We start from the raw sequence: 14,084 nt of genomic DNA, 5'->3' as shown, positions 1-14,084 counted from the left end.
TACCTAGGCCAAGATGAAAGAGGAGGTAGCTGGTACACTAGAAGAACATACAACTGAGAGAAAGGAGGTGTTGGAAAGCATGAAGTCACTACCAGTTGAAAAAAAACTACTTTTGTTACTTTATGTTATAGTGTGAAAGATGTGTGTTGATACATGACTTTTTTTACACATACAGATGGATTAATACTTAGATACTTAATTTTATGTTCATGATCTATTGTTTCACAACCTAAACCTATTTTCATTTTAAATGGAATTAAGAACTGACACCAGTCTTCATTTCCACTAAATTATGGTCTTGTATATCATTCTTTCTCTGACATCTTTTTCTGTACATTGTTTTGATTTGAATCTGTGACTATTGGAATTGATTTTAATGGGAGATTTACAGTTGGATATTAATATAGGTTGTAACTTTTCCCTTAGTCTTCCCATTTTACTAATCAAACTTGCAACACAAGCACCAGCTACTGAATGACCCATTGCAAAAAAGGAGAGTTTCTATTTTTGATCACCGATATTTCCACATAAACAGTGGAGGACCAGAAAGGAGGAATAACTTAAATTATTGCCAAAATGACTAATTGAACCAATTTTGGTGAATTCAGAGAGAAACTAAATGTTTCCAATCTGGACACAATGCCCTTCTTTGGGTTCTATTTTGTATGTACCAGCACGCACCCGATGTTACTTTGTGGTAACTGTTGTGTTCACAAAACAGGTAAATCTTTTACCACACAGCAAGTGGTCTTTTCCCAGGATAGTGTTAGCCATGTTTTAAACCTTGGAGAAATGTGCAAAGGTAATTTTGTCATCTAAAACAATTTCACCTGTTGAAACTCCCTCTTAGCTATAGTAAACTCATAATAGACAGGTTTAAAATTTCATAAGTAATCTACACCAAGATTCTTATTTAATTTCTATCCTGACTGGCCAATTTCTGGTCCTATGAAAAGATTCTTCTGACCACTTAGTGTCCCTACTCTCAAATATTGATTTAGTTCCTCCTACAAAAGTTAGAGCACAATGCTGAATACATCTGCATTGAATAGTGCCAGAACTGTTAAACAGAAAAATTCCTTTATGTGGTTCCTTTAGCAGGATAGTTATTAAAACCCACCAAAGCACAAATCTGTTTTCAGTGCTTCATTCCTCATCTCCATGGTGTAACATCAATACATACTGTATGATGGGAAAATGCTCAGTGTGTTTCTTCAGCTGTCTGGAATTAACTTGAATTTTCCATTTGGATTACTCTTCTCGAGCCAAACATAAAGCATCTACCAGACAATGTGGAAAATTGCCCAGGTATATCCTGTCCACAAAAGCAGGACAAATCCAATCCTGGCAATTAATGCCTCCTGGCAATTAATGCCTCATCAGTCTGTTCTCACTTAACAGCAAACTGATGGAATGTGTCACTGACAGTGCTATCAAGTGGCACTTACCAATAACCCGCTCACTCATGCTCAGTTTGGGTTCCACCAGAATCACTCAGCTGCAGACCCAATACCGCCTTGATCCACATATGGACAAAAGAGATGAGCCCCAGAAGTGAGGTGCGCGTGACATCAAGGCAGCATTTGACTGAGTGTGGCATCAAGGGGCCCTAGCGAAATTGAAGTCAGTGGGAATTGGGGAAAACTCTCCACTAGTTGGAGTCATACCTGGCTCAAAGGAAGATAGTTGTCATCATTGGAGGTCAATCATCTCAGCTCCAGGACATCCATTGCAGGAGTTCCTCCAGGAAGTATCCTAAGCCCAATCATCTTCCGTTGCTGCATCAATGGCCTTTCTTCCATCATAAGGTCAGAGGCGAGGATGTTTACAAAATTTGCAGTGTTTAGCTCCACTCGCAATTCCTCAGATACTGTAGCAGTCCATATTCATATGCAGAAAGACCTGGACAACATTCAGGTTTGTGCTGATAAGTGGTAAGTAACATTCACATCACACAAGTACCAGGAAATGACCATTTTTCACAAGAGAGTATCTAACCATCTCCCCTTGACATTCAAAGCCATTGCCATCACTGAATCTCCCACTATAATACATCCTGGGGTTACCATTGATCAGAAACTGAACTGGCCCAGCCAGAGACTGGGACATTTGCAGTGAGTAACTCACCTGACCAAATGGGAGTCACCATCACATGCAGGTTTCTTTCCAAGTCACACACTGACCTGGCTTATATCCCCATTCTTTCATTGCCACTGGGTCAAAATTTTGGAACTCCTTCCCTAACAGCCCTTTGGTGTACCTACATCACATGCACTGCAGCAATTGAAGGAGGTGGCTCAGCTCCCATGAACAAAGAAGAAAACAAGTTGTTAATGATAGACAATGCTCTCACAGTTTTATGATCTTGCTGGAGTTGTGTGTGACGTAGCGCTTTGTCAGGAGCTCTACCTCAGTTAAGTCTCTGACAACCAACACCATAAATAGGTGATTATTTACCATGGTTTGGCTTGACTAATTGGGAAGCTCTGGCCACAGGAATGTCAACATGCTTGCTGTTCCTGTTGCTAGATAACAAGCAGCCAAACATCTCCTTTCCTGCTTTAAATCCAGCTTCATGTCCCCCTCCATCCTTACATTAACTCAGGCTGTTTTGTTCCATTCCAAAGATAAGTCAACTCAACCCTTGTGTCTAGTCCCATAACTACATCAACTCTGAAGGTGGTGGTGAGCTGCCTTCTTGAAGCACTGCAGTCTATCTGGTGTCGATACACCCACAGTGCTGTTAGGGAGGGAGTTCCAGAAATGCCTCACAAGCATCATATATGAGTTACTCTAAAGTGCAATAACAATGTTGTGTAGATTAATTATCTGTATGTTTGAGAACCAGTCTCCCAGCTTGTTATATCAGTTCTTGGTAACTGTGTGAGTTCACCAAATATCACATTGAGATGCTTTGTCTCCAAAGGAACAAATGTCATGATTCACTGGGAAAAGGTGTCCTTGTCTGGAGTTCTCAATGGGACTTATGATGGGATGCTTCTTGTGATAGACTGTGTTACTGAAGAGAAGCAACACGTGTACAGATGCGCAGCAGAAAACCCACTCGTAATGCAAGCAGCAACCGATTCGCTCTCAGCCTATATAACAGGGCCAATCCCAAGGATGCAAATTGGAAAAATGATCTAAACTATCATAGGAGCACTTCATTTATAGTTTTCCTTTTCAGGAATTCAGCTGAAAATGTGTAGTGATGATGTTCTGCCACATACATTCTACTATATACATGGCTAATACAGCTGCCAAATCTGCCAACTTCTGTAGATGGGAATACAACAACAATAACTGCATTTATACAGCACCTTGAACATAATAACACACCCATTGTGTCCAGATTGTGTGCCTGGCTTTAGAAAAAATGTCTGGTGTATAGATAAAGTGCAGTAGAGATTTTCAAAGTTGATGTCAAGCTTTTAATTATGAAGAGAAACAAGAGAATCTGGCGATGTTTTCTTTAATAGAAAACAGGCCAGAAGATGATTTGACAGTAAAGTTAAAAGTGTTGGTGTGTTTTGATAAATCAGGAATAACTCATCAGTAAGGGCTCAAATTACTCATGAACACAATGTTATGACCGGTCCCTGGGCGAGGTCCCCCAACTTGTTAACTTCCTGAACAGGACCCCAATTTCCATATGCTCCCGGATGAGGAGGAATGAGCTGGCTCCTCTTCTTTATTCAACCCCCTCAGTTGGTCACAACAAGGTTAATTTAAAAGGGGTCCTTTCCCCCATAGATACCTTTTTCCAGTCCAAATGTATTTATTTTTAGAAGGAGCTAATTTAACCAGGCTTTCTTGGATCAAAGAAACAATAGGTTTATTAGTTACTAAAAATGTGAAAAAAGTAATAAAAATGCAACAAACATACACACAGATCAGAAATGAGAAGTTGAGTCCAAATAAAAGCTAAAAAAAGATATATGAATCAGTCTTTGGCTTGTCCGTGAGATGTAGATGGCGAAATCTTGTGGCCATTAAGTTGGGTGATTCAGGTAGAGCTGACTTTGGCAGTTTAGTGGTTGACTGGAGACACTTGGTTCTGCAGGTTGGCTGAAGAAGCTGCCCTATTTCCTTTTTGATTGTGGCTTTGTTGACTTGCCTCCAGCTAGGGAGAGAGACTTTTCTTGGAACTGCAGAGGTGACAAGTTGATATTCTTGTGCTGTCACTCTCACAGCACACGAGCACTGCTCTGCAGCTAGCTTTTTAACCCATTTTACCCTTTGCATTCCTGTAAGGGAAATAAACTATGTCTTGCCTCCAAAGTCTGTTTTCTTTGACCTCCGACCATTTTACACATTCTGAGATATGAATCAACAGGAGATGGATTTTAAATGCCTGCTGAAACATGGTCATCAATTTTTTGTCTCTGCAACTACAGATTAAAGTTCACTCTTTAGCATCTTTCCTATCTCCCTTTTAAGTGTGTCTGCTTGAAGTAGGCCATGAAACCTTTTCAGGTGCGACATTCCATGTTCTCTCAGGACAGGTCTGTCAGAATAATCCTCATAGGAATTTTCCAGAAAGTGGTCACTTTACATCATCTTTTGCTCAGTATCCTTGCTTGTATTTCTTTAAAACCACACAAGTCTTCCTTAAAAAGTTCAACATGCCTGGAAGTAAATCATGACTGTAATCGACTTTATGACAAGTGGTAAGGGAGAAGTTGGGAGATGTTTTGATGTTGTGTGTTTTAAGGATATGGAATGCCTCAACAGAAATAGTGGTGGAAGCAGAATCTAGAGTGATTTTTAAAAGAAAACTGAATGAATATTCGGGAGAAAGATTTTAAAGGATATGGGGAAAGGGCAAAGGACAAAGGAATGGACTAAGTGCATAGTTCTCAGAGATCTGGCATCAGCACAATGAGCTGGATGGTTTCCTCCTGTTTGATAAAATACTATAGATGTATTTTAGGTAAAAGAAACTTTTTTGATGGTCTTGGTTTCTGTGGTGCCATTGATGACAGTTTCAACCACTGTGCACTTCTATCACACTTGCCATAGTTAAAAACGGTAAGTGCTCCAATTCAAACTATCATGAAACACAGAAAAATGCAAAGACTCTGCCCAGTGATCTGTTACATCATTGTGTGGTAATATTTGTAGAGACACTGGATGTTACTATTGTAAGAACGTTTATCAATTAGCAGAGTGGCGAGAGTGTTTATCAGCTGATTAAGAGAAAACATGAAGAAGCTATCAGTCAGGATGTTTTTCCTTCCAGCAAAAGTCAGGCATTAAGTTCCTAATTACACATATATTTAGGTCACAATATTGGATTCTGACAGCAAGTTTTACAAAAAAACAACATAAACGTAAGTTTAAAATGTAATAGTTCCGGCTGAAAAGACCCGATGGCAATTTTTTTGCATGGATTTCGACCCTTACAAAAAAATCTGCATTTTGCTTTCTGACCAGCATAATTAACTGCCACCTTGATCCATTTTAGAGTTGGGTTCTCACTTCATTTATGCAGGAGTCCTGTTACGTCTTTAGTATTTTCGAAGATGGTACAGGCCATTATTTACCTGCAAATCCTGCAGCAACTGCAGATTGGAAGGCCTGTGTGGTTAAACTTGGAAATCTAAAAGTTGCTGTCCAAGATCTGTCTCTATCATTAACTTCAGGAAAATGGCATCTCACTGTTTGGTTCGCTATTCAATTTGCTGAATTAATATCAACTAAAGAGCAAGTTTGGTTTTGGTCATTTCAGTCAAAATATCTTATAACAATTGGATAAATATTAATTACTCCAAACAAGCTCTCTGACACTGAAAATTAACTATTACAACTATGGAGTCTCATTTCTTCAGGTTTTACTGGTTAATATTTAATTTTGTTTTAATTATTTCTCTCTTTCCCCCTCTTCAATTCTCTTTCTGTACTGATTGGACAATGAATTTTCCCACTCTAATTTATACTTCCTTCCCAGCCCTTCCAGTGTTAATTTCACAATCCTTCAATCTGATTGGTTAACAAGATACACATTTGCTTGCCCTGTTCATTCATATTGCACTTTCAGCAATTTGTCCACTTAGGCCAGGATTTTACACCCCCTCACCCTTTATTTTATGCACCTCCTTTATGGGCCCCCTCTGCCCATTGAGGGCCTTCTGCCAAGTCTTCCCACCCCCACATTTCCCCTCCCTCCTGCCCTGTCCACTCTGGCCCTCCAACCCTTCACTGGGACCTGCCAACCTGGCCCCTGTGAGACCCATGCTCCTCACCCTCACACCCAGCTCCATTGACGACTGCCTTTGGGGACTGGATGCGGTCCCAGCAGTGGTCACTGCTCCCAGTGGTGCTACTGGGACCAGTAGGCTGCAGTCATTTGATTGGGGACTCTGCCTCCCCAGCCTAAAATCTAGCCCATAAATTTTAAAAGCCTAAACATATAAGGGTACTAAATGACAGACCCAATTAGATTCAATTCTACAGTCGATTATGGCTAAATGAAGTCAATGCTACTGTGACTTTGTGTAATGTGATTTCACAACAATTGTATAATATTTTTGTGTTGGTTTATCAACGTGTGAAATAATTTTGCATCAAAATCTAATAGATTATGTTAATGTTATACAATTTTTAGATATGACAAGTGAATGAACATCCAGCAAACACCCTCAAGAACAATTTGTTGATCAACTTCTACCATTTGCTCAATTACATTTATTCTTGTGACAGCTGATGACTGGAAACCCCTTCTGGTCACCAACTGTGCAAAACTGAGAACCATACCCAAGTGTTGGGTGAAATTAAACATTTACTTCAGCATTTCCTGCAATGTACTACTGCTTCAGAATGTTTATGATAAAAAAAATTACAAAATTATAGATTGTGGCTGTTTTAAAAAACAGTTGAATTCTTTTTGCAAGAAGTATTTGATGAGCAGTTTGTAGACCTGTTGTGGACTTGGCAGCTTTCTAGGTATTATTGTAACATAAATGTTCAAGAATTTCAGATGAAAATCTAGTTCAAACAATAGTTAAGAAAAGTATTGCCTTGAGGCGTTAAGTGATTGATTCAACACTGCTATCTAATCTGCAGAATTCCAGAGAAATTACAGCACAGAAGCAGGCCCTTTGTTCAAATTGATCTACGAAAGTGTTTATAGTGCTCACGAGCTACATTGCACACTACTTCATCTCACCTAATCAATTTATGTTTCTAGTCCTTCCTCCTTTACTTGCTTACCTAATTTCTTCAGAAATGCATCTATGCTATTCACAGAATCACAGAATTGTTACAGTGCACCCTAACCACTCCACATTGTAGCATCATCCAGACTATCACCACTCTCTGAGTAGTTAAATTAAATAATCTGATTACCTACTGTGGTAACTAAAGGTAGAGCCTCTCCTACTGTCTATCAGGGGTCAGGAGATGTTCTGGGAGGCTCCAACTAATGAGCCCTAAGCACAGGCAATCCAGGGTGTGGGGCTTCCTGACAAGGGAATCGATCATTTGGCACCTGAAAAGCTCCCTGTGCTAAAGTTTATCTGTTTCTTGTTGAAACCTGTCTGCTTTGTTGAGTCATTACATTTGACGACCAGGATGGGATAGCTCCAACATTGCACCTCACCTTGTTACCATGAGTACATTGAATCTTAAGAAAAAGAAAATACTACTCGCCAGTCATGCCATTCTTCTGCAGAATCAATCCTTACCATGCAAATATAGAAGACTGGAGCCATTACGTAAAGCGCCTCGGATTTTATTTTGTAGCGAACAAAATTACCGCGGAGGAAAAGCAGAAAGCCATCCTTTTGCGTGTATGTGGCAGTAAGACATACAATCTCATTCATAGCCTGACAGCCCCGAGCGCACCCAATTCTAAGTTCTATAATGAATTAGTGGACATTGTGAAAACACACTTCCAGCCAAAGCCATCTGTAAAAATGCAGCGCTTTAAATTTAATTCCAGATTTAGGGCCCCGGGAGAGTTCCTCGCAACCTTGAGGAGTTGACAGAACACTGCAGCTTCGGGGACACATTAAATGATACGCTGTGGGACTGATTCGTTTGTGGAGTTCAGGGCAATGCCATTCAACGTGTTTACTCACCAAGGTCAGCATTGACTTTAATTGCACTCTAGAAATCTCCCTCGCCATGGAAAGTGCTGCGAGAGACTCGCAGGCTTTGCAACACATAGAGCATGGCGCCACTCTTCATGTGAGGCACAAACCTACTGCCAAGTGTGGCACAAAAACCAGACCCACAGCATCGAAGTGAGATGCAATGTCCGCTGTTAGAAACATGAAAAGGCCGAGTAGAAACACTTCGGCAGCGACTCCACAATTAAGTTGTTCTCGATCTGGAGGTGACCACGGACCAGACACCTGTAAATTCAAGGAGGCAGAATGCCATTAGTGCCACAAGAAAACTCATGTAGTAAGGCAATGCAGGGTAAAGTCGAAACAACCCCTAAAGCAGCAAACCAACATGATTGAATTAAAGAATACAGCAGAAACTGAAGCTGCCGATACCGACATCTATTCCCTGTATGACGTTACTGCTGTAAAAACCAAATCTATCACTGTCACAGTCCAAGTTAATGAGAAGCCACTAATAATGGAGGTGGATACGGGTGCTTCGACTACAGTGGTGGGAGAGAACACTTTCAAATACCTTAATGAAGGTAGGCAGCCAATAAACATGGAGCAGACAACCACTAAATTAAAGACATACACTGGAGAATCTATTCAGGTAAAGGGCATCGCCACAGTACCAGTGTCTTATAGGCAATAGACAGCCCAGCTGCCTGTGATAATAGTGAAAGGAGAAGGACCCAATCTTTTAGCCGAGGCTGGTTACAGAAGATCAAGCTTGACTGGTCTGAGATATTTCACCTGAAAACGGGAGGATTTTGTGAACTGCTAAGGAAATACGACAGGATGAATTAGGGAAGTTAAAAGGCGTGCAGGCCAAGATATATGTGGATCCTCAGGTGACCCCACATTTCTTTCAGGCCAGTACCTTATGCGTTGAAGGAGAAGATGGATGCAGAACTGTGCCAGTTAGAAAAGCTGGACATCATCCAGCCTGTCCAATTCTCGGAATGGGCAGCACCCAAAGTTCCAGTGGTTAAGACTGACCAAACCATACGCATTTGACTAAATTGACCATAAATAAGGCAGCAAAACTAGCCAAGTACTCCATTCCAAAGATAGATGACTCATATGCAAAGCTGGTAGGAGGCAAGTCCTATGCAAAATTGGATATGAGCCAAGCCTACCAACAATTAGTACCAGATAGCACATTGAGAGAATATGTAACTATAAACACACACAAGGGTCTTTATCAGTACACTCGCCTACCCTTTGGGGTATTGCATGCATGCACTATCTTCCAGAGAAAAATGGAGAGTCTTTTGCAAAGACTTCCCCGAGTGGTAGTTTACCTAGATGATGTTCTGATCACAGGGTCAACCAAGACCAAACACTTGGCCAACCTGGAGGAGGCGCTAAGAGGGTTCATGGAAGCCGGCATACAGTTAAAGAAGAAAAAATGCACATTTCAAGCACCAGAAGTTACTTACCTGGGTCACAGGGTGGAAGCCATGGATTTGCATCTGGTAGAAGAGAAAGTTTGGGCAATAAAAGATGCATCCTCACCATCCAATGTAACTGAACTCAAGTCTGTCCTGGGTATGGTCAACTACTATAGCCACTCTTGCTTAACTTATCAACTGTGTTGTCACCATTACACTTGTTATTAAAAAGGGTCACCATTGGCTGTGGAATTCAAAACAGGAAGAGGCCTTTGTGAAAGTAAAAAAACTGTCGCATTTGTCGTGTTTATTGGTACACTACGACCCATTGAAAGAATTGGCATTAACATGTGATGCCTCTCCTTATGGTGTAGGAGCCGTGATATCACATAGAACAGAAAATGGATCAGAAAGGCCCATTGGCTATGTCTCGAGACCCCTCTCCACAGCCAAAAATACTTATTCCCAGCAGAAAAGGAAGGTTTATCGGTGGTATTCGGAGTGAAGAAATTCCACCAGTGCCTACATGGACGACATTTCACCATTGTGTTGGACCATAAACCATTAATGGGTTTATTCAGTGAAGATAAGGCCATTCCACCAATAGCATCAGCAAAAATACAACGTTGGGCTCTGATATTATCTGCATATGAATATGCTTTTATGTACCATCCTAGTTTATATAATTGCAAATGCGGACGCACACAGTCGTCTCCCGATGCCAGATAGCATTGTACATGCTCCTGTTCCACAAGAAGTTGTGCTATCATTGAATTTCTTGGATCCTTCACCTGTGTGTGCGAAGCAAATTAGAAATTGGACGAACAGAGATCCAATATTGTCGAAAGACAGAGGCTTTGTTTTGCGAGGATGGTCAAATTCACCTGTATCTCAAAATTTGAGACTATTCCATTCCAGAAACACAGAGTTAAGTTGTCAAGATGGAATTTTGTTGTGGGGATCAAGAGTTGTTGTCCCTTCGCAAGGAAGAGAACCACTCGTGACAGATTTTCACAGTGCGCATCCAGGCATATCAAAGATGAAAATGTTTGCACAAAGCTATATCTGGGGCCAGGCATTGACAGTGACAATTAAAGCATGATCAAGCACTGTCTCCATTGTCAGCAACAACAGACGTTGCCTGTTTCAGCTCTCCTGCATCCTTGGGAGTGGCCTGGTCCATCCTGTGCTTCACTATTTATCGATTATGTAGGACCATTCTCAGGGACCAAGTTTTTGTTGATTGTAGATGCACATTCTAAATGGATGGATGTGTACAAAGTCACATCGCCAACATCAAGCACAACAATTGAGAAGCTGCGTCACTGTTTTAGCAAACGTGGCCTACCTGAAATTGTCGTTTCTGATAACAGTAAAGCCTTTACCAGCAGAGTTTCAGAAATTCATGAACCTGAATGGAATCAGACATATTAAAGCAGCCCCTTACAATCCCTCATCGAATGGTTTAGCCGAGAGAGATGTACAAACTTTCAAGTCTGGTATAAAAGGTTTCTCAGAAAGTACTCTAGAATTTCCACTTTTCCGCTTTCTTCTCAGTTATCATACAACGTCACATTTGACTACAGGCTCAACACCGTGTGAATTATTGATGAAACGCCGCCTTATGTACACGGGTAAACCTGGTGCTTCCAAATTTGGAGGGGAAGGTAGAGCGGAATCAGAGTAATCAAAAATTGAAGCACAATATACACAGCAAAGCTCACACATTCAGTGTAGGTGACACGGTAATCATGCAAAATTTCTGAAGTGGACCTTATTGGGTTCCTGGAACCATTGTCTCAAAAGCTGGTCCATTATCTTTCCAAGTACAAATGGAAGATAGAATCATTCGTAAGCACGTAGATCATGTTCATGCTAGAGAGACATTCCAACAACCAACTATTCTGCCTGTGATTAACATCAAACCGTCAATTCCTGAGGTGACAGGTTGACCTAGAATAGACATTCCTGATGTTTCTACAGAGTTTCCAAACCCAGAGCTGCCACTTTCTAATGATGTGTCTCATGTTGCAGTTCCAGATCCTGTCGATCCTATTGAGGAACCTCAAGTGATAGAGCTACACCGCTCCAGCCATATAAGGAGAGCACCTTAGAGACTTGATTTTTAATCACCTGAAGTTATATATATGTATAATTGTTGGATATTCAAATGTTTTTCTGTAAATAAAAATTGTAAAAAAAACTAAAGGGAGAGGAAATGTAGCTGCTGAAGGTATAGTCTCTCCTGCTGTCTATCAGCAGTCATGTGATGGGAGGCTCTGACCAATGAGCCCTAAGCATGGGCAATCCAGGGCTTCCTGATGAGAGTCCCAATCAAGCATGTAGCACCTGTAATAAAGGTTACCTGTTTCTTGTTGAAACCTGTCCGGTCTGTCGAGTCATTGCACCTACTTAAAAAGCGGCTTTGTGATAGTATTTTTCTTCATTGCTCACATATTATGACTTAAATCCAAATACATTTGTAAAAGTTTGAGTGCTGCTGATACCTTCTTGGGTTTAAACATCTGCTGATCCTATAAGCAGTTCGAGAATCCTACTTCTTGTGCGAGTTGAATCATGTCCTCTACTGGTATGACAGAGTATTTCAGGGACAGGGCAATAACATCCCCATGTGATCAGGGTTAGATACTCAAGTCTATTTCATATGTGGTTCTTCAATCTAGTCAAAGGTGGGCTTAACAAGCACTTGAGTCATTTTTATATTTTGTATTTATTTCACAAAGCCCCAATTTGCAACAGGAAATATCCATTAAAAGAAATTATGGTGGTCCCAACACTAGCAAAATAAATGTATTTTTTTGTTACTTTTCACCAATAAAGAGATCCCCTGGAGTTTCACATGGTACATGGGAGATTGTTTTATAATAATGTGATGCGTAAAAAATATTAATCCGCTGCTAAGATGAAGCTATATTTTTGGGCCAGTCTCTTTAGGTTGAGAAGTTTAATTGTTATAAATTAGGAATTTTGCAGATGAAATGTTCGAATTCCCAGTTGCATGCCAAAAGGCAGCATGAAATTAAAAATACTATTGAATTTGAATTCAATTAATAAAATCTGGAATTTTAAAAGGTGGTCTCAGTATTAGTAACCATGAAAATGTTATTGATTGTCATAAAAGCCCATCTGGTTCACTAATGCCCCTTTAGAGAAGGAAATCTGCTATCTTTACCTCATGGTCTGGTTTACAGGTGACCCCTGTACAGATCCACACCAATGTAGTTGACTCTTAACTGCCTTCTGAAATGGTCTAGATCAAGGGAAATTAGGGATGGGCAACAAATGCTGGCCTTGCAAGCAACACATCTTCATGCCCCAGGAGCCAGTCTAAAATTATTCTTGGCTCCCGATGGCTTGCTTTCCTTTCACCTTTCCTAGCCAGGTAATTTCTAATACCAGCAGGGGAGATAGTTAAAAAAAATTGACTTCCACTGCAAGGGTTACACTGGAGATATCTTCCCTCTAGCCCAAGTTAGGTGAATCTTCCAACCACCTTTAAATAGCTATGAACTCGGTCTCTTCAATCTGATCATGAGTCCCTGCATTCTGGGGGTGAACAGTAGAGTCAGCTTTTCTCTGATTCAAGTGTAGGACTGGCTGCCTCTATCTCCTGATCTCTGCCTCACAGATGGCTGCAAACTGACTTGTGTCTGTGAGGTTCAGTGATTTTTTAGAAACCCTGCAACTCAATACTACGTGGCTTTCTAAGGACTTTTCCTTTCCTAGATCTCATCCATGGCAACATGAATCACATGGGCCTTGATTCCCACATCTAAGTGGCTTTCCTTGAACTCTGCAGATGAAACTTGTATACTTTGTATACTTTTCTTCCTCTGCATATGCAAGTGGTTCAAACATGGACAAAAGAGCTGAACTCCAGAGGTATGGTGAGAGTGACTGCCCTTGACATCAAGGTCGCATTTGACTGGGTGTGGCATCAAGGAGCCTCAGCAAAACTGGAGTCAGTGGGAATCAAGGGGAAAACTCTCCGCTGGTTGGATTCATGCCTAGCACAAAGGAAGATGGTTGTGGTTGTTGGAGGTCAGTCATCTCAGCTCCAGGACATCGCTGCAGGAGTTCCTCAGGGTAGTGTCCTAAGCCCAACCATCTTCAGCTGCTTCATCAATGACCTTCCTTCTATCATATTGTCAGAAGTGGGGATGTTCGCCAATGATTGCATCATAGTCAGCTCCATTTGCAACTTCTCAGATACAGAAGCAGTCCATGTCCAAATGTGGCAGGACCTGGACAATATCCAGGCTTGGGCTGACAAGTGGAAAGTAACATTTGCACCACATCAGTACCAGGCAATGGCCATCTCTAACAAGAGAGAATCTAACCATTGCCCCTTGACATACAATGGCATTACCATTGCTGAATCCCTCCACTATCAACATCCTGGGGGTTACCACTGACCATAAGCTGAACTAGACAAGCCTTATAAATACTGTGGCTACAAGAGCAGCTCAGAGGCTAGGAATCCTGTGGTGAGTAACTCACCTCTGACTCCCCAAAGTCTGTCCACCATCTACAAGGCACAAGTCAGGAGTGTGAT

At 41.1% G+C, this 14,084-nt stretch overlaps 1 protein-coding gene across 7 annotated transcripts in view; it reads left to right on the top strand.

Moving 5' to 3' along the window:
- Positions 1 to 11,870, top strand: part of LOC144694161 (hepatic and glial cell adhesion molecule-like) — a 45,990-nt gene extending 34,120 nt beyond the window's left edge. For 6 of the 7 annotated variants that reach the window (XR_013579666.1, XR_013579665.1, XR_013579663.1 and 3 more), the window contains one exon: positions 11,543 to 11,870. Coding sequence is in view for 3 of the 7 variants with exons in the window: in XM_078564506.1 (XP_078420632.1) it covers positions 11,543 to 11,567 (25 nt within the window). In the remaining 4 variants the exon portion in view is untranslated. Of the gene's footprint in view, positions 1 to 6,607; positions 6,671 to 11,542 lie in introns of those variants that run through there. The other variant, XR_013579664.1, reaches the window with a different exon arrangement.
- The last annotated feature ends 2,214 nt before the right edge of the window (positions 11,871 to 14,084 follow it).

The sequence above is a fragment of the Cetorhinus maximus genome, chromosome 19, assembly GCF_964194155.1.
Source record: "Cetorhinus maximus chromosome 19, sCetMax3.hap1.1, whole genome shotgun sequence".
NCBI classification, from domain to species: Eukaryota; Metazoa; Chordata; class Chondrichthyes; order Lamniformes; family Cetorhinidae; genus Cetorhinus; species Cetorhinus maximus.
This window is presented reverse-complemented; position numbering and strand designations above follow the sequence as displayed.